At 30.8% G+C, this 26,362-nt stretch overlaps 3 protein-coding genes across 3 annotated transcripts; 1 reads left to right on the top strand and 2 right to left on the bottom strand.

Moving 5' to 3' along the window:
• Positions 1 to 4,700: 4,700 nt before the first annotated feature.
• Positions 4,701 to 5,303, bottom strand: LOTGIDRAFT_173319 (hypothetical protein; the record flags this gene model as incomplete). Its single annotated transcript, XM_009050791.1, has 1 exon — positions 4,701 to 5,303. The coding sequence occupies one exon, from the start codon at positions 5,301 to 5,303 to the stop codon at positions 4,701 to 4,703; it is 603 nt and encodes a 200-aa protein (XP_009049039.1).
• Positions 5,304 to 16,210: 10,907 nt separating this feature from the next.
• LOTGIDRAFT_173318 (hypothetical protein) lies at positions 16,211 to 18,690 on the bottom strand (the record flags this gene model as incomplete). Its single annotated transcript, XM_009050790.1, has 2 exons — positions 16,211 to 16,873; positions 18,607 to 18,690. 2 exons carry the CDS (start codon positions 18,688 to 18,690, stop codon positions 16,211 to 16,213), a joined length of 747 nt encoding a protein of 248 aa, XP_009049038.1.
• A 4,805-nt stretch (positions 18,691 to 23,495) lies between these two features.
• On the top strand, positions 23,496 to 25,239 carry LOTGIDRAFT_173317 (hypothetical protein; the record flags this gene model as incomplete). The annotated part of the gene is made up of 3 exons (XM_009050789.1): positions 23,496 to 23,778; positions 23,916 to 24,853; positions 25,153 to 25,239. 3 exons carry the CDS (start codon positions 23,496 to 23,498, stop codon positions 25,237 to 25,239), a joined length of 1,308 nt encoding a protein of 435 aa, XP_009049037.1.
• Between the last annotated feature and the right edge of the window lie 1,123 nt (positions 25,240 to 26,362).

Genomic DNA, 26,362 nt, shown 5'->3' with positions numbered 1-26,362 from the left:
TTTTAATTTGTACATCCTTTCATCAACACAGATTTCATCAGTGATTAATTACATTAATAACGTCCAATTTGTTAATTAATTTTCTGTATAAATTCTGTCAAAACAAAGAACATGGGTATTTTAACAATATAGAAATCTTATTGTGAAAATATCCTCAAACATATTTCCAGTTTGTATGATATTAGGATAGAGTTTGTTTTTGAATCATGGTTGTAATGAAGTCTATCTATCATCAAGAAAAAGCATGTTTTACTAACATTGGCCTTTACTCTTGGAATTGAACTTTCGGGGATTTTCAGTAAGCATACCAGTTTACAGGGTTTTGAGGTCTACTATAAAAAAACGTGTCGTCTAATTCCAGTGTTTTAACGGGCTGAGCCCATGTTTTAAGCAGCAGTTTTTGAATTTGTATATTAATAAACCAATTTTTTTACAACAGAATCTTTAAAAGTTTGGGTCGAATGTCTCTGTATTAGTGTTAATATAGACACATTATTATGATAATAATATAATTGTGTATTAAAGATTTTCTACAGCTCCATAGAACAATGTGCTAATCACTCAACAGACAACAGAAACAAATTGTGGAAAACAGCAAGACATAATAGAAGCCTGTCTGGTTTTAGATACAAATAAATAACCCAGACAGTTGAAGTGTCTGGTTCTAGAGGAAACTGACCACTTCCACATCAACAATAATAGATTGAATAATTGATTAACAACTTCCAATTTACACTTGAATTAATTACACCACCATTTTATTAACCCTGTCCTTGACTCAGACCACAACTCTTGTGTGCCTTATTAAATCTGGTTAACCCTAGCTTAATCAACTTGTTTGTAAACAATCACAACTGATTTGAAATTTTCCAGGTTTTCGTCCCTCAGAGACATACTAATTGAATATGGATGACCATTGATATATGTTTGGTTAAATTGATTTAGAGATTCATTTATCTACTTACTTAACAAAATAAATTAAAGATGGCCACCCACACGTCTCTGAGCTGCAAATAGAGTTGTTCTCAAGCAGGGGATCATAAACACTAGTTACAGATCTATGTATTAAATGTATCCAAGTCTCTAACTAACAGAGTCATTCTCAAGCAGGGGATCGTCAATTTGTACACTGGATACACATCTATGTGTCAAAATATACACTGGCATTATTTATTGCTATATCTGTTTGTACAAATCGATGCCATGGACTTAATTCTTATTCCATCTATAGGTAGTCACAGCCCTCTTTGTATACACATTCAGTTATTTTTCTGGCAAAGTGTAAGCTATTTTTTTTAAGCCTGGTTTTTAACTACATAGTGCCACTAGGTTGATAAAGAATACCGTGGGACCATGAAGAATTCACATATCTTATCTTGTGTTTTAAAGCTGACTAAATCTGCTTTCAAGCATTGATAAAAAAATATCTTAATTATTATTCCATCAACAATGATAAAATCAAAAAGTTAGTTGAAAGAAACCAGCCAGCTTTCAAGGCTGTAGCATTATGGAAGACAAATGAAGCAAAGGCTAAACACTTTTCAAATGATAACCAAACTCTAAAAGGTTTATTTTGATATTTTGTCTTTTGAAGCAACTCAAATCTCCAGTGTCTTTCTTACATTTTCAAACTTAATTTGATCAGTAAATATTTTTATTGAAATGACATAGACTGCTATAATAATTGCTTTCAGATCAACTAAAGTTATAGACTTAACTATGCACCATAAAATATCTAATTTTGGCTGGTAAATTTGACAAGTTGATAGCAGTATATAAGTGGTACAAATTCTATTGTTTCAGATAAGCATTGTTTTCGTATAGGAATTGTGCACAACAAAAAGAGCAGTGGACCTTTAGTGTAGCTTTTCAAGGTTGACTGAGTTCATTGGTTTCCTCTCAATTGTGAAATCACGAACAAGTGATTAATCATGTGCTTCGGCATCTTGAACGTTAATTTTATGTAGTGGATGACCATCACGGAGGAAGGAAATCAGAAGTTTTATGGTCACAGTGATCCTTTGTTTTCTAGCAGAACATCTCCGATAGAAAGCTATTATTCTGTATTTTTTTCTTGAGCCATTATAGAATAGAAGGAGCCAGTAGAAAGACGATTTGGTGACTTTTTTCGATTAAGTTTTCTCGCTGCTGTCAGACTGGATGATTGAGTTGCGGGAATCTGACAGATCTCATCTGTTGTTTAAAGTCTAGAATATTAAATTTCAAATCAAAAACTAAATTTAATATCATTGATGTGTTATCTCTGAATTGAGTTGAATTAACTAGCAATGTCAGGTCATTTTGGCTGGCTTCTATTCTCTTTCTTTCTCAGAGTTATCAATGGGTGTTCTTACAAAACAGATGTTTACCCTTAATTTTATAGTCTATTATTCATTTGCTGATGCTGGAATTATTCGGTCTCAAATGACACATGCATATTTTTTACCTTGAATTTCTAGAATTTTGAATTTAAGAGTTTCCATCAGTTCCAAGTCACGATAATCTTAACTTAAATCAAATGATATAAAGCTACTGTAACTGACTACAGTGTCAGTCATATTACTGTTTGGATTGACTAGACCTTTATATATGGTACCCAAACCAAAGTCTTCATACCATTGGAAAGAGTGTCCATCAGCCATTGTTTTAATATCTGTCAGCTATCTCATATTCTGCTATTTAGACTGCTTGAAATTGACCACAATATATAAGTTATCTTGGTATTTGTATTAAAAGTAAAATTTTTAATAAGTTTTGTTATTTGTATTGTATTGTACTGTTTTGACTCTAAATATTATAATTAGTTGAAATAAAGTTCTTATTCTATACAGGGTTGTAAATGAGAGATGCCTCACTTCTAAACAAAAATGTTCACAGGCGTGAGGCGTTAGGGGGCCACTGTTTACTCATTTATAAACTAGTGAACCCATCTTTAAGCGCTCCAGTTTTGAAACACCCGGTATAAACCAGAGAACCTATATCTTTAAGCTGAATACCTCAAGCTGAATATGATATGATCAGTATACTATGTCATTGTGAATTACATATCTCCAACTGTTCAGGTCTACATTTTTTGGCACTGTTTTAATGTGGAACTACTGAAATATATGTTTCTACAGATAAATTTCATGTCTTTATTCTAAACCGTGGTTTATCTTTGATAGGTAAACATGTATGATGAGAAGTGAACAAGATTAAGTTCAGGGGAGTGGGGGGATAGGGTAACATGTATGATGAGAAGTGAACAAGATTTAGTTCAGGGGAGTGGGGGGATAGGTAAACATGTATGATGAGAAGTGAACAAGATTAAGTTCAGGGGGGTGGGGGGATAGGGTAACATGTATGATGAGAAGTGAACAAAATTAAGTTCAGGGGGGGGGGGGGGGGGGATAGGTAAACATGTATGTTGAGAAGTGAACAAGATTAAGTTCAGGGGGAGGAAGGGATAGGTAAACATGTATGAACAACATCAAGCTGAGGGAGGGATGCATATTTGAGAACATTCAATGGATTCTTACAAAAATTAATAATGTTTTTTTTAATTAATCCAAAATATTTTCTGGCAGAAGCAATTTTGAGAAATTTGAATAAGAAAAAGAGTGAGAGGATAAGACAGCCATTCATTCAAAAGATCTAAAGATTCTAAAGAAATAAATAATATTTGACTGTGACATTTATCATATTAATAACAACCACTAAATATTTATGAAAGTATTTTCTGCCAGGAGACAGATTCATTCTTAGATTCTTCAGAAAATCAAAAAAGAATAAGACCCACAGAAAACTCTGGAAGTATTTAGTGTCTGATGAAGTTCTGAGAAAAATGAATGAAGTAAGATTTAATGGTGTCCAGATTAGATAATCATACAAACATCATTAATTTTATATTGTATATTTGATTCTTATGAAAATAAATATAATATGTAATTTATCTGAACAATATCATCTATTTATTATGTCTGGAAGTGATGGGTGTCAGAGCAATTCTTACAAAAATATATAAAAACGTCCTTGTATTTAAATATGAATGTATTTTTCAAATTATACATTCTTATCTACACTATGAATAACCCATTATATTATTCAAACTAACTGCATAAACAATACTCAACAATAATCACTAGAGATTAAGCCTGCATGCCTCGGCCTGTGCTTTAATTAAATTCCCAATATAATAAGGCTATTATTTTAAAAACTTGAACCTGGGGTGAGGTGATCTAGATGTTCGGACAAATTCCAATAAAAGACATGAAATTCCTCTTAAGCTTCCACAGAAACAGAAGAGGTTAAGACCCATTTTAATATAGAAATATGTATCGCCATCATGGTTTTGCAATTGTTTGAATTATATAACACATAAAACCCATAACCAGGATACAAGGATTAAATTGAAGGGACGGAATTGTTGATCTCCAGGACTAAGTACTTTGTTCTTACAAAATAATTTTCACAAAAGACAAATGTTGGTTAATTTATCTAATATAATTCAAGTATTGTATTTGAAGAAATAGTTACATATTCATGATTGTATGATTAATTTAATGATGATAATTATGTATGCTTTTCCTTAGGAAACTCTAGTTAAAATAGCACTGGAAAATGCAGTAGGTCTATAGAGCATTGGGAATCAGTGGTGAAGCCAGGTTTACGTCCGAGGGAGGGGGGCAAAATACCTGAGGTTGTCCGGATTTCTAACCTAGTTATGAGATTTTTCCCAAAAAACATGCCTTCGGGGCTGCGATAGGGTGCAGGTGAGAATATGTTGGGAATAGTTTTATTACCACACTATTTGGACATATATAATAAGCATCTAAACTCATGTAATAAGCATCTAAGTTCATGTTATATACATCTAAACTCATGTTATATACATCTAAACTCATGTTATATACATCTAAGTTCATGTTATATACATCTAAATACATGTTATATACATCTAAACTCATGTTATATACATCTAAATTCATGTTATATACATCTAAACTCATGTTATATACATCTAAACTCATGTTATATACATCTAAATTCATGTTATATACATCTAAACTCATGTTATATACATCTAAACTCATGTTATATACATCTAAATTCATGTTATATACATCTAAACTCATGTTATATACATCTAAATTCATGTTATATACATCTAAACTCATGTTATATACATCTAAACTCATGTTATATACATCTAAATACATGTTATATACATCTAAACTCATGTTATATACATCTAAATTCATGTTATATACATCTAAACTCATGTTATATACATCTAAACTCATGTTATATACATCTAAATTCATGTTATATACATCTAAACCTCATGTTATATACATCTAAACACTGAATGGAAGTAGAAGACAAAACTACTATGATATGACATTAGATATTATTGATTATTCAACCTATTTCAATCTAGTAGAATCAATCTACCCCTATCCCCTTCCTATCAGCTATAATTAAACCTAGTTTATCTCCTGACTAGGGTCTGTTTACACAAATTCATTTTATTTTGATCAATAATCCATGTCTGATGTTAAAATACCATTATGATGTTACGTAGAACAATAGGTTCAATAATATGTACTTTTAAAATTCGTCAGTCAAGTCACTATTTTTTGTATTTATGTTCCTCTTTGTCATGTTTGTTGTGTTTGTTATTCAGCCATGACAGATGTGGTACCAGGCAGGGTTTGCTTATTCTTCCAGACAACTGATACCACTTATCGTTATTAAATACTTCCTAATAGTATTAAAGGGGCAGTCTGATTTTGATCTGGTGTAAGGTTCTTTAAATAGTTAATAGAAAATACAACTCTTTTCAAATCCTTATAGACATTAAGCAAGAACAGATTTTTTAAAACTGTTAAAAAGCTATCATTAAAATATTTGAGCCATTAAGTTATACAGAAATATTCCAGCCTAGTTCAATATAATCTTGTATTTTAAGATGAGGTAAGATGTAATGGGGTGTATATATAATTAAACACACACCCTGGTGTATGTACCTCTCATCAATTGTACATTGAACTGTCTGTAAGTAAGGAAGCAAAACAATCTAACTGATTAGATGCCTGATCTAGATGGTCTATTTCCAGTATCTTCACTCAACACAAGTCTTCAATTCCAAGATTTCTGTCTTTTTACAGAAAAAGTTAGCAGGCAATTTACGCTTGTCTTTATCAATATCAATACAGACTTATTCTAATCTATTATGTTACAGTTAATGTCAATACTCAGACATTTCAAGTATCAATTTAAGCATTGCATGTTTGCACACAATTCACGATTCAATTTGAAGATATATTCAGCTTCATTAGACCATCGTTCAGAATTAAATGTATCTTTTAGCGATGCTCTTAAGATTTATTAGTGTAATTTCAGGAAAGGCTAGAGAATGGAGAAACTCAGATAATCAGATAAAATTTGTGAAAGCATACAATGTAAGAGGTTATATGGTGTAATTATAATGTTTGTAGTGTAGGAAATTTACTTCTTGAGTTGATTAGGTACTGTCTGGTCCAGGAACTTGTCTGCACATCAGGATTGTTTATTGCCAGACATTTATCACATAATTTCGGATTTGCTTAGAAAATTGGCTCAGTTTAATATAAGTCTTTTGGGGTCTTAAGTCAGAAAACTAAAAATCTTTGTTTTGTTTCCAATTTTACAAACATTTGTTCCTCGATTCCTCTGAACACATTACTTTAAGTAGTGAAAAGTTACCACTAGTCTAAATTGGGATTGATTTTATTTAATTTTTACAATTCTTAATGACAGTGAAATCTGGTACATCCTAGCTTTAAGTGCCAATATATGATTGTTTTGATGTTAACTAACAGTGAAATCTGGTACATCTTAGCTTTAAGTGCCAATATATGATTGTTTTGATGTTAACTAACAGTGTAACAGGACAATTTTATTGATTGGTGTTTCATGACATAGGTAATTAAAGAGAGTATATGAACAATCAAATTGTCAGGAAACCTGTAGAGCTGTGGATGGTATAATGCTTCCAGGAATAAACGTTATTACCATTCCATTTTCTCTTTCTACAGTAGACTGGCAGCTTAATTTGCAATCAACTAGTCTAAATTCAGTCATCGATTTTGAAAGGGTGACTCTATCTAATCTGGTCTAATCAAATAACTCAGAAGAAAATTTGGCAGGCAAGTTTGAAAGCTAACTAATCGAAACTAAATTTTGTCTTCTAGATAAAAGTTTCTAGATTTTTTATAATAGTGTCATTGACTCTCTTTAGCTTGATTTCTTTAATTTTTAATTTACCTGAGAAATTGAATGGATTTGACTGAAGGCGATGAATTGTTCACAATGTGCAACACATTTGTCAATTTTTAATTTTGCGGTAAATGATTTGTAAGTTATTGCCCTTATTTGACGGCAAGATTCTTTGAGAAACAGGGCCAGAAAATTAAAATAGATCTTAAAAAGGATAAATATTTAGTATGGCCTGCAGTAGTTTAACATCTCTAACTATATTGATATTTATAATTGATATGCTGTATATCAAACCAATCTGATGTCTTTAATATTAATCCCTACCCTGGGGACAGTTTTCACCCCACAGTAAATACTGTAATCATATATTTATTAAGGTTCATTAGTCTGTAATTGTTAGGGTGTTAACAGATTTAAAGCGCTAGTATGACAGTTGTAGTTGTATATACACTGTTAATACAGTTATTATAATACCATAATTATAGTCTTTACTATTACCCTTACATCATTTAATAAATCAACTTTAAAGAACAAGATTGACAGAGGTCTTTTTAAGTTCATCAGCCATTTTGTCTCCAGTTAAACTGTCATCTCAAATAAATCAGAGCACCCACATTTTATGATTAGGCTATCTTTGATCTAAAATAATAATACATGTTATAAATATAATAGGTGAGCTTAAAAGTTTAACCAGTTTTCAAGAAAAAGACAGTAAAGTGGCAAAAATTGTAGGAGAAAGTGAAAGAGGGCTTTAAATGAAGGCTGTAGTTGTCAGTCACTTAAAAAGTTATCTAGGGTCAAGAAAAAGAGGATGCGGTCAAAAAGAGGAAAACGCCTTAAGTTCATCTAATGATGTCAATTGCTATTTAATTTAATTAATATTGTCATAGATTGTGAATAATCAAGGATAAGAAGTGCAGCCAAAGCTAGCTTATTTATTGTTAAGCACCTTCTTCATCAACGTAGTATGCAGAAAGTAAAACTCATTATTGATTTTAATTTCCCATTATGCATGTAAAATAAAACTGTTTGATTGACTTAGAACTGAAAACATTGAAACCTATAGAATTATGTGGAATTTAAGTTCTTATAATTTAAAAAACTTCTCCAAAATTGTTAATGATAAGGTCTCTGTGAAAAAACACAAGTTCAGATTGATTTCAAATCTTCAAAAAATCCATCTTATTCAACCACTTGCTGTATTTATCTTTTCTAACCTCTGAGAATTTAAAATTTGGCAAATAGCCCGAGACACTGGTAGAATATGGTACAGGTTGATAAAACATTGAAATGTTATTAATTTAAACAACTTTCCAATGATTGGTGAATTCAATCAATATAACCAGACAATTTAGGAATTAATGTTGATTCCTTTTATCCTGCAATTGAAAATCAATTATAATGAAACAGTCTTCAAGACCTTAAAAAATATGTTTTTTGACAGATTTCAAGCTAATAAAGAAATGAAAAAAATGTCAAATCTATCTTCTGTCATTAACCAGACTTTTTATTATGTTGGCTGTAGAGAAATGTTACCACTGGAGCAATTTTGGTAAGATTGATTTGTAGAAAGTTTCACCAAATGGACAAATATTTTTTTTATTTTCCTTTCATACTTTCTTTACCAGACTTTTACTATCCAAGATGGACAAGAGCATACAGCAACATAATTCAACCATAGCATTAATGACTAAAGATTTTTAGATCCAAAACCATTTGTGACTAAATTCAACTACAATATGTGCCTTGTAGATACAGAGTTTCAGAAACATTATAGCTTTTAAAATAGATATAACTATAAAATCACTTGGATTGATTGATCCCACTGCAGTTAGTCTCTGCACAGTGGCGTTTCCACCAAGAATTAAGTCTGACCTGGTTTTGAAGCCCCAACTTTCAAATTCATCGTTGAATATAGTGGAAAATTGTGACAATTTTGTGGGCCTTACTCACCAAATGATTCTAGAAAAAGCCACCGTCTCTACATCAATCTGATTTCTTGACATTATATTGATGCAAGTTAACAACTTTCTGAGATTAGGCCCCAGGAGTTTGGCTTTTAACATTACATATAATTGAATACACAGCAAGTGAAATTTCATTCCAAAAACTTGCACATAGTTAGCTTAAAATAGTAACATTACAAGAACCATGTTAAATGATGGAACCTTAGGACTAAAAACACTTGCTACAATAATTGCTTGCCAAATATATTTCACTCAAGAATGCTACCTAGAGAATTTATAATGTAAATTTTTATAAACTTGATTTGAAATTTACAAGAAGAATAATATATCACTTACTTGTTGACAGAAAACTACTCTAATGCCATTATCATTTGTTACTTTAAATACAAGAATCTTATTGTTATGGCTTCTGCATGCCTGTAAATCATGCCTCCTGAATCTAGATAGACTCTAGCATCCAGCATTGCAATTCCTGGAGAGCTCATAGGATTATATTTTATAAACTATAATACATAGTATTTTCCAATTTTTCATGGGCATTGGAACAAGGTAAGTCGGTTGTGACCTATACTAATTACAAAATGATGCATGCAGGTAACACCTGATAATCCATATTTAAAGTTAAAGTTGTTTGGCCTATATCTTCTAGTCACCACTTTTACCAGACTGTAAATACTGATACATGGAGCAATGGAACCAATATGCAAAAATGTCTGTTGAAGAAAAGCTTTCAGGATTACTCACTGGAAAGGGTATTTCATATTACAAGGCTTTTCTAAATGCATAGACAATTACAGCTGTCAGTGGTGTAGCCAGGTTCACGTCCGAANGGGGGGGGGGGGGGACATTTCTGAGTCATAGAGCACAGTTATTCTGAAATATGCCTTTTCGCATCCACAATATGTTGGCAAACTAATTTAAGGAACTACATCACAATATTGTGAAATATTTTGCCATCAGTCATTTATAGAAAGGTCATGATAAATGATTTCCTGTGTCAAAGACCTTCTTATTTTGCAAGTTTTAAGCTTCCAATGACAACAAATTACTGGAATTTACTGGAATGCATGTCCAGAATTAATATTGCTGTTTTCCCTTATTGTAACTTATTGTTATTAGTAATGAATAAAATATTCCTCAAATACTAACAGGTATGTAAATAATAACTGTATTCCTCAATTATGGTTGTAAATAATTACTTAAATAAGTCTTTAATTATAAATAATTTCTGTATCCCGCAAGTAAAAATATGATGATTGTAAATAATAACTGTATTCCTCAAATACTAACATGATTGTAAATATTAACTGTATTCCTCAATTATGGTTGTAAATAATTACTTAAGTCCTTAATTATAAATAATTTCTGTATCCCCCAAATAAAACATGATTTTAAATAATTATTGTATTATTGTTATTATTATTGAAAATTATTACTGTATTCCTCAGTTAAGATTGTAAATTATTACTGTGATCCTCAGTTAAGATTGTAAATTATTACTGTATTCCTCAGTTAAGATTGTAAATTATTACTGCATTCCTCAGTTAAGATTGTAAATAATTACTGTTCCTCAGTTAAGATTGTTAATTATTACTGTATTCCTCAGTTAAGAATGTAAATTATTACTGTATTCCTCAGTTAAGATTGTAAATAATTATTGTGCTCCTCAGTTAAGATTGTAAATTATTATTGTATTCCTCATTTAAGATTGTAAATTATTACTGTATTCCTCATTTAAGATTGTAAATTATTACTGTATTCCTCAGTTAAGATTGTAAATAATTACTGTGTTCCTCAGTTAAGATTGTAAATTATTACTGTATTCCTCAGTTATGATTATAAATTATTACTGTATTCCTCAGTTAAGATTGTTAATTATTACTGTATTCCTCAGTTAAGATTGTTAATTATTACTGTATTCTTCAGCTAAGATTGTAAATTATTACTGTGTTCCTCAGTTAAGATTGTAAATTATTACTGTGTTCCTCAGTTAAGATTGTAAATTATTACTGTATTCCTCAGTTAAGATTGTAAATTATTACTGTGTTCCTCAGTTAAGATTGTAAATTATTACTGTGTTCCTCAGTTAAGATTGTAAATTATTACTGTGTTCCTCAGTTAAGATTGTAAATTATTACTGTGTTCCTCAGTTAAGATTGTAAATTATTACTGTGTTCCTCAGTTAAGATTGTAAATTATTACTGTGTTCCTCAGTTAAGATTGTAAATTATTACTGTGTTCCTCAGTTAAGTTTGTAAATTATTACTGTGTTCCTCAGTTAAGATTGTAAATTATTACTGTGTTCCTCAGTTAAGATTGTAAATTATTACTGTATTCCTCAGTTAAGATTGTAAATTATTACTGTGTTCCTCAGTTAAGATTGTAAATTATTACTGTGTTCCTCAGTTAAGATTGTAAATTATTACTGTTTTCCATGATTGTAAACTACTTTATCCCTCACATACAATCATGATTGTAAATGATTACTGTATCCCTCTAATGCTAACATGATTTTTAATCATTATGCCCATTATTACTGTAAACCTGTAAATACCAATATAATTGTAAGTTTACAGGTAATTAGTGTGATAGTAAATGATAGTAAGAATGACCTTGTATGTTTATTCCAGGGAGATAAAAGTATGTTATCATGATGATATATCACTAGATACCTTAATATATTTATATTACCTATCTTTATCATAATGATAATATTATTCAACTGTCATTATCTTAACATTATACAAGGTTTTTCTACCATCTGACACATCTATATTTATTATTGAGTTTGGTAAAATCTGTCAACTTGACATCTCAGATCTTTACCTGCAGAATGGTATCTTAAAACAATGACTTCTTCAAAGATCCAAGGTTTTTATTTGCCAAAGTGCTGTTTTCCATCAGTAGGACCATGTTGTTTTGGTGTAATAAACCTAATTCTGATCCATGTAAAAAATTTCATTATTATTTAAATATGAATTTTTGATTTTGCCTTTATTCTTTAATTTGAACCCGCATTATTGACCTCTCCTCATACTGACTACTGCAGTTTCATAGCATGACAAATCTTGCCCTACCCATTCCATTCTTCATACAACTCTGTCAATAAAGCCAGAGGTAATTACTGATGAACAACTTCCCTAACACACATGTGAATACAATCAATTCACCTAGACTTCAGAGTTTTTGTCATTATCCAATAAGCATCTCTGGGATATTCCCCTCTATATGTATTCATGTATTATTGAGCAAGAATCTAGTTAGCAAGAATTTGAGTCTTAGTCTAAAAGGCTCCATGTTGTTATTTCAACACCAGCAATGATAACAACACTGCAAATTATAATAACAGAATAATAATATTATTATAATCCCAACAACATTATAATCTCCTTTTCTTCGCATCAGCTTCTTAAAGTTAATGCAAAGTGTAACTCTTGTCTAGGTCTTGATGCAGAGTTTTCAATACTATATATGTTAGTGATCTTTCTATCAATTAATGGCAGCTGTACAGTGTATGAAAATGATGCTGCGCTACTTAGGCTCGACTGGTGGCACATCATCTGCTTGTGATTTTTGATGTGCAGTTCTTCACCCAATGTTGTTTTGAAAATGTCTATCTTTCTATATTTCTGGCCATTAATAATAAATGGCTTAACCAGATAGTAAGCATCAAATAATTTTTGAGATTGTAAAACGAAATTTACTCTATGTATGCACTGAAAGAATATCTCTTTGCACTAGTAAGCTAGGAGAATCTCAATTCATATGAAAATGTAACATTATTCTTGCTATTACCTTTAAGGTAAGAAAAAAACACTAATGGTGTTCTCGGTTGATCTGACAACAAACACTCGATATTACTGTTCCCCTGCAGGCACTATTTCTCTTTATTTGTTTTGCTGATCTAGTAATTTACAATTCTTGCGTATGTTTACTACGTCTAATTCACAAATTAATGAAAATTTGTCCTTGCCTTCAATCCATAAAATGGTCTTTTCTGCTGCAAGCAAATACAACTAATACCAAAATATTATACTCAACATTCTGCTGATGTCAGAAAATGATAGTTTCAAGGAATGATCTTTGACCAGTGCCTAAGTTTGATATAGGATCACACTCCAGGCTACATGATTCATCTTTCTTGACATTATTCTAATGTTTGAAATTTATTCCTGCGTAAAATGGTACAGAAAAAGAGACACTTGACTTTTAGGTGACAACATAGTTGTAGGTCAAGGCTATTCACAGGGTCTGGTAACTCTTCTTGAAGAAGTTTATATTAGTCCTAGTAGTTACCTTGATGTAAAAAACAATGGCACTGAATAATGGAGAGGTTTCAAGGCATGTACAGTATACCATTCTTAGAACGATAATCAATTACATTGCAACAATCTATTGAGTCTGTTCTGAAAACAGTTTCAAGGCCACCGCGGATAGATTGCTGGGAGGAGCAGCAGTGGCTCAGTGACATACATGCTTGCTTAATAAATTGAAGGTCCATAGTTTAATCCTGGAATAAGTCCCAATAATAGCTTTGGGTTTTTTTAACCCGGTTTCCCCCTGTCGGTGATGTAAGTCGAAGGGGCTGATATCCCTCAACAAAGTAGACAACACTGCAGTCTTGTTGGCAACATTTTTCTCAATGTCTATGCATGGTTTTGCGTGTCTTCATTAGCCCAATTAGGTGCAGTAGAGAAGGATATAGAACTCATTTCATTTTTTCTAGATTGCTCAGGAACGAAAATGTTTCAGATCACTTGCCTGGTTACAGTATTGGTTCATCTGTTTTGTTTTAAGAACTTCTCTGAGAATAGACAATTTTTGTAATGTAAAAGCAAGTTAATGTTTATCTTCTGTATGCAATGCACCTGATTCCATAGCCTTCCTATGTCTGTTAATTTAGACAGTAAATAAGGTAGAATTGTGTAATTTGGTCTAAGTTAATTACGTGTAAGAATTGGTCTAGTCTGGAATGATTGTCAATTAAAGCAAGTTAGAATGATTTAAGAGAGGTTTAAGACAGCTATGTTTTAATTTTCTACCCAGTTTTATTCTACTTTATCAATGTTTGAATCAATTAAAACTGGGGATCCTGTAATTATCTTTATTTTCCTATCAATAACCTGACTTTAATTTAGCTAGACTTATATTTATTAGGCTACCAGAGCTGGGTGGGCAGGGAGACTGTAAATATATATATCTTGGAAGAAAGGCTACACCTTTCATGCATGTTAGTGATAGGCTATGTAGAGAGATTTGAAGGTACACCAGATGGTACTTCTCCTTTAAAGAGTCCACTACTATACAATTATTACTCCAATTGTGTCATGCTTTGGATGAGAATTTTTTTTTATTGATACCAAATTAACGAGTTGTATCAGTAGAAGAAAACTAGTATATCAGCAATGATTATTCTTAACTTTTCAACATGTTTAGAAATGACACTGTAAATTAAAATGCAAATGAAAAACTCATTTCACACCAAATTAAAACAGCTCTATAGATATTTAATATTTACCAAATGTATATAATTATACTGTAAATTAAATTAAATGTACTGATGTGCAATTGTAAATCAAAATGATAACTCACCTATCTTGACAAACTGTTTAATTTATTCATTGTCTTGGGGAATAACTAGTACCTGAAACATAGTAAAATCTCATTATTTCTTTCTTGGGATTCCACTTGAATAATGTCTGTCAATATTTCATGTTATTTCCATTTAAACATCTCTTAAACATCTCTTAAACAAGGTGCAACTGATGAGGAGTACCAAGTAGAAAAAACAACTGAATAGAACACAGGAGCATTTTGAATTAAAAAAAAAAGGCATTTAAATCTTTACTAGTGGGTCTAGGCCATCTTGAAACTCACAAGAAACATTAGCATCATTAGCATCATTGCCACATTGTAAAATGAGACCAAAAATAGTTATAGTTCTCTTTTAAATCCTTCATTAAATTTAATAAAAACTTAGTATGAAGAGGGCAGCTTAAAGGGATTGTAAAGAGGTTTTCTAAATTTTTAATATGTATCAACCTGCTGATCAATTTTCATCATACCAGTTTTCAATTAGACATTTGTGGTTTCAGCAATTCCACTAAAACTAAGTGTTTGGTGATGTCACTAAGTCCTTAAGCGATAAAGCAAATTTCACGTTTAGTGCATTATCGAACACTTAGTAGCAGTGGAATTGTAGGAACATTGGAATGGTGCAAAATTTTAGAAAAGCTCTTTGCAATCCCTTTAAATATTAATAAGAACTACTCCTATAAGAATAAAGTTTCTGATTTATTTTCTGTCTGAAAAATAAATAAATGGAGGAGCCAAATATTTTACCAGTTAGTAAGAAATTGATTTTGTTAGAATACTGAATGGAATAAGAAGAAAAGATGTTATAATAAGTGCGAACAAGTGTGAAAATTTAATAGTAACCATTTTTTGTTGACATGGATAAGAGTTAAAATTTGATTGTGATATATATTATTGATGGTATAGGATAAAATGGTGGTCAATACCAGTCTTAGTTTACAGAAACTCAACATCAATATTTCATACCCAATACACTCCTATCTTGATTATATTTATGTACTTAAATATCAGGAGTCAGTATATTCCCAGTTCCCAGAAATATTTTTCTTCTTTTTTTAACTTGCAATTTGATTAGTGATAAGGTAATTTGACTTTGTTAAAAGATACAACTTGACAGTATATTTTGGTTTCTTCATTGAATTGCCTGTTTATTCAAATTTGCAAGGCAGAAATTTGCCTTCTGGAATATGATGCAATTAGGCCTGTGGAGATAAACTTTGAGCACATTCACAGGAACATGAAAGAAGAATAGATCCTCAAACTCTGAGGGTATATATATATTCATACATCCTTTTCATCATTCAAGCCCTCGGTTGAAATTTAGATTATGCATATGAGATTGATAAATACATGATGCACACACTGTGGCAATCAGAAATCCTAATTCTGGTTTTGGAATTTTGACCTACTTATTGATAAAAGTGATTCTGAGTCTTCTTACAGTGGCACTGAATATCTTCTAAATATGGTACTAAGTATTTATGGTACTGAATATCGTCTAAATGTGGTACTAAGTATTTATGGTACTGAATATATTCTAAATATGGTACTAAATATTTATGGTACTGAATATATTCTAAATGTGGTACTAAATATTTATGGTACTGAATATATTCTAAATATGGTACTAAATATTTATGGTACTGAATATATTCTAAATATGGTACTAAGTATTTATGGTACTGAATATCTTTTAAATGTGGTACTAAGTATTTATGGTACTGAATATATTCTAAATATGGTACTAAATATTTATGGTACTGAATACATTCTAAATGTGGTACTAAATATTTATGGTACTGAATATATTCTAAGTATGGTACTAAATATTTATGGTACTGAATATATTCTAAATATGGTACTAAGTATTTATGGTACTGAATATATTCTAAATGTGGTACTAAGTATTTATGGTACTGAATATATTCTAAATATGGTGCTAAATATTTATGGTACTGAATATATTCTAAATGTGGTACTAAATATTTATGGTACTGAATATATTCTAAATATGGTACTAAATATTTATGGTACTGAATATATTCTAAATATGGTACTAAGTATTTATGGTACTGAATATATTCTAAATATGGTACTAAATATTTATGGTATTGAATATATTCTAAATATGGTACTTAGTATTTATGGTACTGAATATATTCTAAATATGGTATTAAGTATTTATGGTACTGAATATATTCTAAATATGGTACTAAGTATTTATGGTACTGAATATATTCTAAATGTGGTACTAAATATTTATGGTACTGAATATATTCTAAATGTGGTACTAAGTATTTATGGTACTTAATATATTCTAAATATGGTACTAAATATTTATGGTACTGAATATATTCTAAATATGGTACTAAATATTTATGGTACTGAATATATTCTAAATGTGGTACTAAGTATTTATGGTACTGAATATATTCTAAATGTGGTACTAAATATTTATGATACTGAATATATTCTAAATATGGTACTAAGTATTTATGGTACTGAATATATTCTAAATGTGGTACTAAGTATTTATGGTACTGAATATCTGATATAAAAATTGTCTGAGGTACTGATATAATGAATAGTATAATGATTGAGGTTGATATATCACTACTTTAAAGAAATGTTGATTAATCATTTGTATCCCTGATTATTATCGTTTTATTGTAAATCATTCAACATCACAGTCAATGCAGTATTGATTCAAGCTGCGAGTTCATCCGACGTTTTTGTCAGATTCGACAATTAAAGATTTTATGATGTCAGAGTTTGTGAGACTGTATATTAATGGACTAGTAACACAATAGAAAATTAATGTGCCGATTTTTATCAGAGCTTTTTTATTGGGTATTGTAACGTTTTGAGAAAAATCGCGTAACCATGTTTTTAGAAAAATAACGTTAGAAGTGATTTTTTATAGTCAAGAGATCAATAACCAATGCATTATGTAAGAAACACAGTCATCAAGAAAATGAATGAATTTAATTAGAATATTTTTCACCACTATTATTCTACTAACCTCTCACAATTAATTGTTGGAAAGAGTCAAGATTTATTTCTATTTAGCATTAAGTGAAGATCCATATTGAAGACTAAATGTCATCTTTAATGTAGAGTTCTTATCTCACGAGAATAATGACATAATGAATGTGAAGATTTGGTATATTTTAAGCATTTTTTGATGTAGTTTTTTAGATATCTTGTGTTACACCTCATAATGGTATGTGTACATGGCAATTGGTGCATATCAATTTTTTCCTTTATTGATTCAGAAATTCTTGAAAAATTTGTAAACTTGTTGACAACTATCTTAGTAAAGATTTAAGATAACTTAACAAGCTGTATGCCATTAATTAAGTTGAACTGTGTTTGATGATGTTGTCCCTTAAAAGGAGTGTTTGGGCCAGGAGCAGGATGGTAGATAATTTTTTTATGTAAATTGTTTTTATGATCAGTCCTCAACTGTAAGACTCTCTCATTAATAATTTAAATACAATTCACAAATATTTCACTAGGTTTAATTCAGGTTTAATTACAAAATGTTTCACTCAGTTTATTCAAGGTTTAATCACAATTCACTATAATTTTACTCAGTTTAGTTCTCTGGCCAATTTGATCTCTTTATAACAATCTTAGTGATCACATTTAATAAGTTGTCTTGTATTTTGTAATTAGTGGAGTAGAATTTGAACAGTGGACTATATGTCGTTTGGTTTGCTATTATTGTTGGTAACTGATTTTAAGACTTTAGTAATGCCCACTTAGAATGAAAAAAAACAATATGTTACAACTGATAAATTACTTGCTCTGTGGAAGAGTAAAATGATAAAAAGTCTGTTCTACAAGAAAGATTGTCATGTCTAGTGGTGTCTTGTTTAATTCCCATCATGCAACACTGTCTCAATGGAATTTAAATAATTAAATAACCATGACCTGTGTTAAAATTTCATTAAATAATGGTAAAGGATCATAATTAGATATGGCAATAACAGGAACAATGAAAGAAACATTAGAAATGAGGTAACTTGAGGCTATTTTTTATTGGTTGGTTCTGGTCTAGATATTGACAGATCGAAAATTGAATTGGAAAATAAAGCATGAAGGTAATGCATATTTAAAGGGACAATATTTGACCAATCATTCTTTAAGGATTTTTTAGCAAAGCTAATCAATACTAGTGTTCACAGCACACCGTCAGAATTTTAGCCTTCAAATCCATGTGTATCAAGAATTATCTGCGATTGAATGTTAAAATGATGACTTTAGGCTATATTAGTGCATTTCTAGTACTTCTAAAGAATATTTACATGTTTTCAAGACCCAAATAAAACCTAAAAAATGACGAACCTTTCCCTGTAAATAAACTGAGGCTTTGTTATGAAATTGACTGAAAATCAGAACGCAAGAAGAAATTGAATTGAACATACGAACTTAAGCCAATGCTATAGCCAGGTATTTTGAAGTTAAAATCAAACATGACTGGCAAATTAAGAAAAACAAAGAATCATAATGCAACATATTTTACAATCTAAGCTATTGCATATCAATATTTATGTATTTATGGTTGTATGCAGGTGTATTTACATGTTTGTAGTTATAAATTTATACAAAAAAACAAAAGTTAGCATATTTAATTTGTCAATTTGAGTAATTAACTTTCAGGTTATTACCTTAGATTTTTTAAGGATAGCTGTATTTATAGGTCAAGAAATTAAATGAAGTTCAAGTCTTTATTTTCTGCTCCAGTTTATGGCAGATACTCAAAATATTGTTGCAAATTTTATATAGCCTATTGATACCTAAAGCTTTTAAACTACAAGATGCTGAGTGGCAAACTTAATGGATAGACTTAAAGGGGTTGTACAAAGGTTTTTTAGGGGTTTTTTTGTGCATTGGCTTCTTTTTGATTCATTAAAGTTTCAGTCAGATGTATGTATTTTGTCACTATATTATATTATTAGCAGCTTTTGTGATAGCGACATCATAGAATGCTTAGTTTTAGTGACATTGCATGACCCATAGATGCCCTAAGGTGCAAATGATGGTAACAGTGTGCCCTATACACTTAAAAATTGTGGAAAAAGTTCTTTGTACAATCCCTTTAAAGAAAGACCAACAGTAATGATAAGGATCCAATGAATTCTGAAATCACCATTGATTTTATTTATTATTCTCTTGACAAACTCAATTACTGCTGCATGCAGCTCGTTATATAACCTCTTGGATATTCATTATTTGACTTGTCGATACAGAAGGTCCTGTTAGACCACTTGAAGTGGAGAAAACAGACTTGAAATGTAATGTTACAGAGTTGAAGTAGGTTGTACATCATTCCTTCATTTCTACCTCCATCACTTAAACCAGAATGCCAAAGTTTAAAGCTTTTAAATCCAAAAATTGGATTAAACTTTCCCAGCAGTTAATTTTTTGGAATCTTTTATGGTTACAATTTAAATCCTGCAGGTCTTTTACTCAAGTAACCTTCCTGCAAATTATCAGAAAAATTCCTTTCTTCAAGTAATTACCACAATTGCAGATTCCAAACCTTTTATGGTTAAATTGTAAAAACAAAAACACCATAGAATTGTAAAAGAATTAAAATTTTCTTTCAGTCTGATTAACAGATTGAGAGGAAAGTTTTCTGTGATTTAAAAGAAAATGAATATCTCTGGAGGAATTTAGTTCTCCATTCATTATTCCATTCTATTAAAGGGACAGGTCTGCCAACTGTTTGTCCAATATTACCTTAGTAATGTGAATTTTGTAGCTAAGTTAATCAGTAATACTAATACTAATAAAAGCTCATCATTGAAATTTGACCCTTCAAATCCATGTGTGGCCAGAATTATCTGTTTGAAAGTTAAAATGACCACTTGTCCTGTCTTGAAACTTGCAATATACAGAAAAGACATATATAGAAATAGAAAGTTTTAAGTATATTTGAAGAAATTATGCAATTATTTACATATTTACATGAAGTCCTAAATCTACCCCTGAAAATAGCAAACCATGGGATTTAAAACAGAATTGTCAATGATAGTGGGGTAGCTCAGAAACAATTCATACCCTGATGTTAAATGATAAGATGATTTGAAGTGGGAGGAGGGCTCAAGGTTCCATCCTAGGCCTGAATCAAACCCTCCATTCCTCAAAATTGAAATATAGATGACACATGATTGAATATCTTCTCCAGAAGTTGACCAAGACATTGTTTGTGTCCAAGTTTTTTTTATCATGAAGTAAATTGTGTAGGTACTCTAACAAGTATAGGTGTTTGAATGAGTTTTGGCACAAAGAAACTGTAGGTTACTATTGTCTAAGTTAAGCCTTGGCTTTAGGGACTCTACACACAGGTTATTGAGAAAATATCTTTCATTATTCTTAGTACTTTGTTGTTATTTACAGTTAATTTAACAGTTTGTGTACCAAATACTTCGGCCTTTAGCTATAATATTGTTTTTTGATTTCATCTCTCTAACATAGTTTGAATAAATCTAAACTGGACAGTGGACATTATAATTTTGTTGAAATCTATCTAGTTTATAGTGTTGCTATCAGATTCTTTGAATTAGTTTGACACTTATGATAAGATACTTGCAACTGAGGATGATAAAGTAAAAACTGCACAATGTTTATCTTTTGTTTAAGACAGAGTACCTTAAGAACTGTTAATTGTAATTGGAAAAGAACAAAGGAGTTTCAAAGTGGCTAAGGTTGTCTTTGAAACCAAACACATTTCCATTAACCAAACAATCCTAGAGACATAATATCATATTTTACATTGGTCATGTCATAATGGTTGCTGAAATGTTGAAGCCAGCAGGATTCTACTTCCAGTCAGAGAATGTTTTTCTTGAAATCTCCAGGCCTGTCTCAGATAGTAACTTATTCTTTGTTCTGTGATTTGAAATCAAAGACCACCTTCACACCCTGCCACTAGAAATGACCTTTAAAATATTTTCTTATTTATGAATGCTCTTTCTATGATATCATCTCTCTATCTTAATATATTAACAGTTGTAGATGACAAGTTAATCTTTCCTTTACAAAGTAGCTCTTTAAATTATTCCCCTCCTGCTATTTCTGTTAAAATAACTAAGTACATGACCAATTTCTTGTCTAGACTCAGCAAGATGTTGTCTTCCTTGATAGCTAGTACTTCATGCCACGATACAATACAATCATGTCTAATTCCATCTTTTTAACTTTTTCCACACCAGTAAAATACAAGACAAGCGGAAATTGGCAACCATTGTAAATCATGTAAGACCAATAAGACTATAGATCCAGCCATTAGTTTCATACTGAAGTTTAGATTGACCATCTTGTGTGAAGAATTGGTTTAAATGGTGTTCAGTCATTCTAATAATTGAACTTCTTTCTCATTGTCTGTAGAATATTAAAAAATAGATTACAGCTTGTTTTTCTTTAACTTTTGAAGTAAACAGACAAACTTCTTTGCTACTTATAGAATGTTAATTTAACTCTGTGTCATTTTTAAAAGTAGACTTAGAAAAAACCTTTTTCACTGCCATATGATGATAATGATTTCAACATGTTCTTCTTTAACTTTTGAAGTAAACAGACAAATTTCTCCACCACTTATAAAACTTTAATTTAACCTTGAGTTATAAACAAGGCATAGACTTACAAAAAATTACCATACCACTTCTGAATATAAGCAGTGTTACTTTCAATATATGTAATGCTCATTCTTTTAGATACTGCAAGAAGTAGACTTCACAAAAAACCTGTTTCACTGCCATAATGGAGCCACTATCAATACGTGGTATGCTCATTCTTCTAGAAAACTTATGACAATCCCCAAATGGGATTATCAATTGCCAATATTCATAGAGTCAACATAGTTGTTCAGGCCAATTTAACAAAATAATTTGTGATTAAAAAGTGAAGAAGTTGAACAGAGTATATACAGGGCACAAGCTAAGGGGCGACGTGGGCGAAAAAGTCGCCGTATGGTTCCAAAAGTCGCCTTATATTTTATTCCTTGCGATTTCAAGTCGCCTCAATTCAAAAATTCGGCCTCGAAAGGCGAAACAGCATGATTGTCTTCTATTTACTTTGGCTATTAATAGTTTAGTCGACGGTTATCAAGTCTCTAATAGTTCGCAAAGGCTGTATACAAATTATTTTTGTTAGATAATCACGTCTATGATTTTAACCAATGGAATCCCTCTCAAGCATTTGATGCCAGTTTTTAACTTTTAATTACCGAAACTTTTATTGACTACCAACCACCAATTCATTGAATAAATATCATTTCATGGCCATATTATTTCTTTTTATCAATTCCCATTGGTCGAAATGAATTATGTTTCGTGTGTTTCCAATGAAAATCGCTTATTTATCCGTATTTAGTTTTAAATTAAATAAATAAACACCGATTAAAAGCTTGTGTTCTGGGTATGACAAGATGGCCGCCGAAGATAATAAACAAAGGATCGAGAAAGCGTGTTGTTTGAAAAGGAATATTATGAAACAAATGCTTTTCGCACTTTGGTTGATAACTTTTGACACCATTGATAAAAGATTAATCTACTATTGAGTGATTCTAATTGTAAATATGGCCTGGGCAAGTCATTGTTTGAGGAAACAACTTTCTTTGTGCGGACACTCATTTATAAAACATCGTCTTTTCGATCCAACCAGTATGCATTTTGATTTAGCAATATGTCATTACAAAGTTGGCTCTCACCCTCTCTTAAGACTAGTTCGAAACGTCCATTGGAAATATCGGTAAACAATACGAATCAGTCTAGCCCTAGTCAAAGTTCACCCAAGAAACGGAAGTTTAGTAAAGAGCTTTCTCAAACGGCCTTTAACTGGTACGTTTTGGATACAGATAAATCCAAATGGTTTTGTAAAGTATGTAGGGAAGCTAAGAACGATACAGCATATGCCAGGGGACATGAAATACCAGCTAAAACTACAAACCATGCAAGACATGCTGCCTGTAAGTATTCTAAGAAGTCATTATTAATTTAACATTATTTCAACCAATTCAAAATTATATAAATTGTTCTCTTTATAACATTTGATTGACTTATTTTAAGGTGAAGTGTTATAATTTTATTCCTTAATGTTTTTCAGCTCAAGCCCATTTAACAGCTGTCACTAGAAGTAAATTGAAAGATCAGCAACCATTCCAGACCATTGTAGCTAAACAATTAGATGCTGAAGAACAGAACATGCTTGGTTACTTCTATATTGCATATCATCTTGCCAAAAGGGAACTACCCAAGAGTGAATTTGCCTACCAGTTAGAATTGTTAGATATGTTTGGACACCAAAGAAACAAGTTTTCATCATATACAAGTCACCAAAGTGTCACAGAATTTCAAAGTGCTATTTCAAGTGTAATTTTGGCTGAGTGCATGGAGAAAGTGAGGGATTCTGTTTATTACTCATTAGTTGTTGATGAAAGTACAGATTTGTCAAACAGCAAGAGATTGTTGGTTTATATACAATTTCAAGATGTGCTCAATTTACCCCACTTGAAATATGCACAGTTTCATGCAGTAAGGTGGTTGAGTTTGGAAAGGGCTGTTACTCTTATCTATAGGACTTATCCAGCATTGGTCATGTCATTATCTGTTGAATCTGAATTAAGTTCAAATGCTAAATTGTTGTATAAAGATGTGTCCCAATATAAATTCATAGCAATAACACACTTATTGATGGATATTTTGCCTTTTTTAGGGAAATTATCCAAGATATTTCAAACGTCAAAACTGGACTTTAGTAAAATTAAACCAGCAGTTCAAATGACTGTGGATGGCCTTGAGGACTTGATTCATTCTGAAGGCGTTTTTGTATCTAAGCTGGATGATTTCATAGTTAATAATGACCAAGACTATTTATACCAACAGCCAGAATCTGAATGCCAATCAAAAGAAATTAAACGTAATGTCAATGAAAATCTTGATGGGTTTGATGGCTTTGAGAATGATGATGAAATTGAAAATTGTAATCAAGTTATACTGAAAAATTATCCCAACCAAAAAGACATATTAACAAAGTTTGTCAAGGTTTGTTGAAGTGGATATTGTTAATAGCATGTCAGTCCCAGTGCCATCAAACATTATTAAACACAGTAAAGATATCAAATATGGTCATGAGGACATTTTGCTATTAGCAGATAATTTTGCTAAAAATTTTGATATTGACAGTAATTCTTGTGTTATAGAATATAGACAGTACAAAAGATTATGTATTAGTGCCTATAAAGATTTTTCATTTCAAGATGTTTGCAGTGCTGTCTGTATGCTATACCAAGAATTGCTTCCAAATTTAATAATGATATTGAAATGTTGTTTACTTATACCAGTATCTAGTGTGCAGTGTGAAAGGGGGTTTTCTACGCAAAATAGAATTAAGACAAAATTTAGATGCTCTGTTAAAACTGGTGTTTTAAATGACTTGATGAGAATTGTTGAAGATGGGCCTGAAATCAAAGAATTTGATTTTAAAAATGCTGTAACAATTTGGAAAAATGAAAAAAAGAGAAAAGCCTTTTCTCTATGATTCATAAGTGTGCATGGATTTTTAAATATTTTTGATATTGTTTAATTTTTAATTTAATTGATTATTTTTAATGCTTGTTGTTATGTTTTAAATGAATATTTTTTAGCATGTAATGAAATAAATGACAAAGTGATTTAAGTAAAGAGGTGTCTGTTATTTAACACACATTAATTATTATACAATCAATTGTCATCACAGCATGACACATTTTCCAAATACTTTAACGCGTGTAGAAGTCTCCCCAAAATTAATGAAGTCTCCCTAAATTTTCATGAGGGAGAAGTGATGTCTCCCTAAATTTTTGGTCTGGCTTGAGCCCTGAGTATATATATCTCCTTAAATTTGAATGACCTAAATAAAATGATCTGATCCAATGGTAACTCTGAAATTACTGGTTTTTAAATATCATTTATCCCTACAAGCCTAGAAATATCAAATTTTAATCATTTCCCTGAAAATTTGTTTAATAATAAGTTTGATTGTATTTGCAAATTTTATATCCACATTAATTAATGACACTCTAGGTTTGTCACCTCTACTGACAGGTAGGGGCTATATTTTATACTGACAGTTAATATAAATGTTTATTAGTACAATTATCTGAACATAAGATATATAAAAAACATCAAATAAATAGTAGGATATAATACTATTGGGAAGGACAGGTCAGTGATTTCATTCAACTATTACAAGAAAATGACCTAAAATGACAAGTATTTATGACCCGAGTCACCTTTATTTTGTGATTTTGGTCGAGTGATCATCAATATCAGTGATTTGTTAACTGATACTAGACTTGATCATACAACGATAAAGATTCAATCAGTAATCAATTTATTCATTTAAAAATCAAATTTACTTCAGTGAGTTTAGGGAATTTAAGTCCCTATGTGAAGTGTGTGAAGGGTCGTCATGTCCCATGGCAATTTGACTTTTACCAGAAATCAATGAAATATCAATGAATATTTTTACTTTGAACATATTGGACTGTATGTTGAGGGAATAATTTGATA

This window comes from Lottia gigantea, assembly GCF_000327385.1.
Source record: "Lottia gigantea unplaced genomic scaffold LOTGIsca_155, whole genome shotgun sequence".
NCBI lineage: Eukaryota > Metazoa > Mollusca > Gastropoda > Lottiidae > Lottia > Lottia gigantea.
Note: the sequence above shows the minus strand (reverse complement) of the source record. Positions and strands in the feature narration are given on the sequence as shown.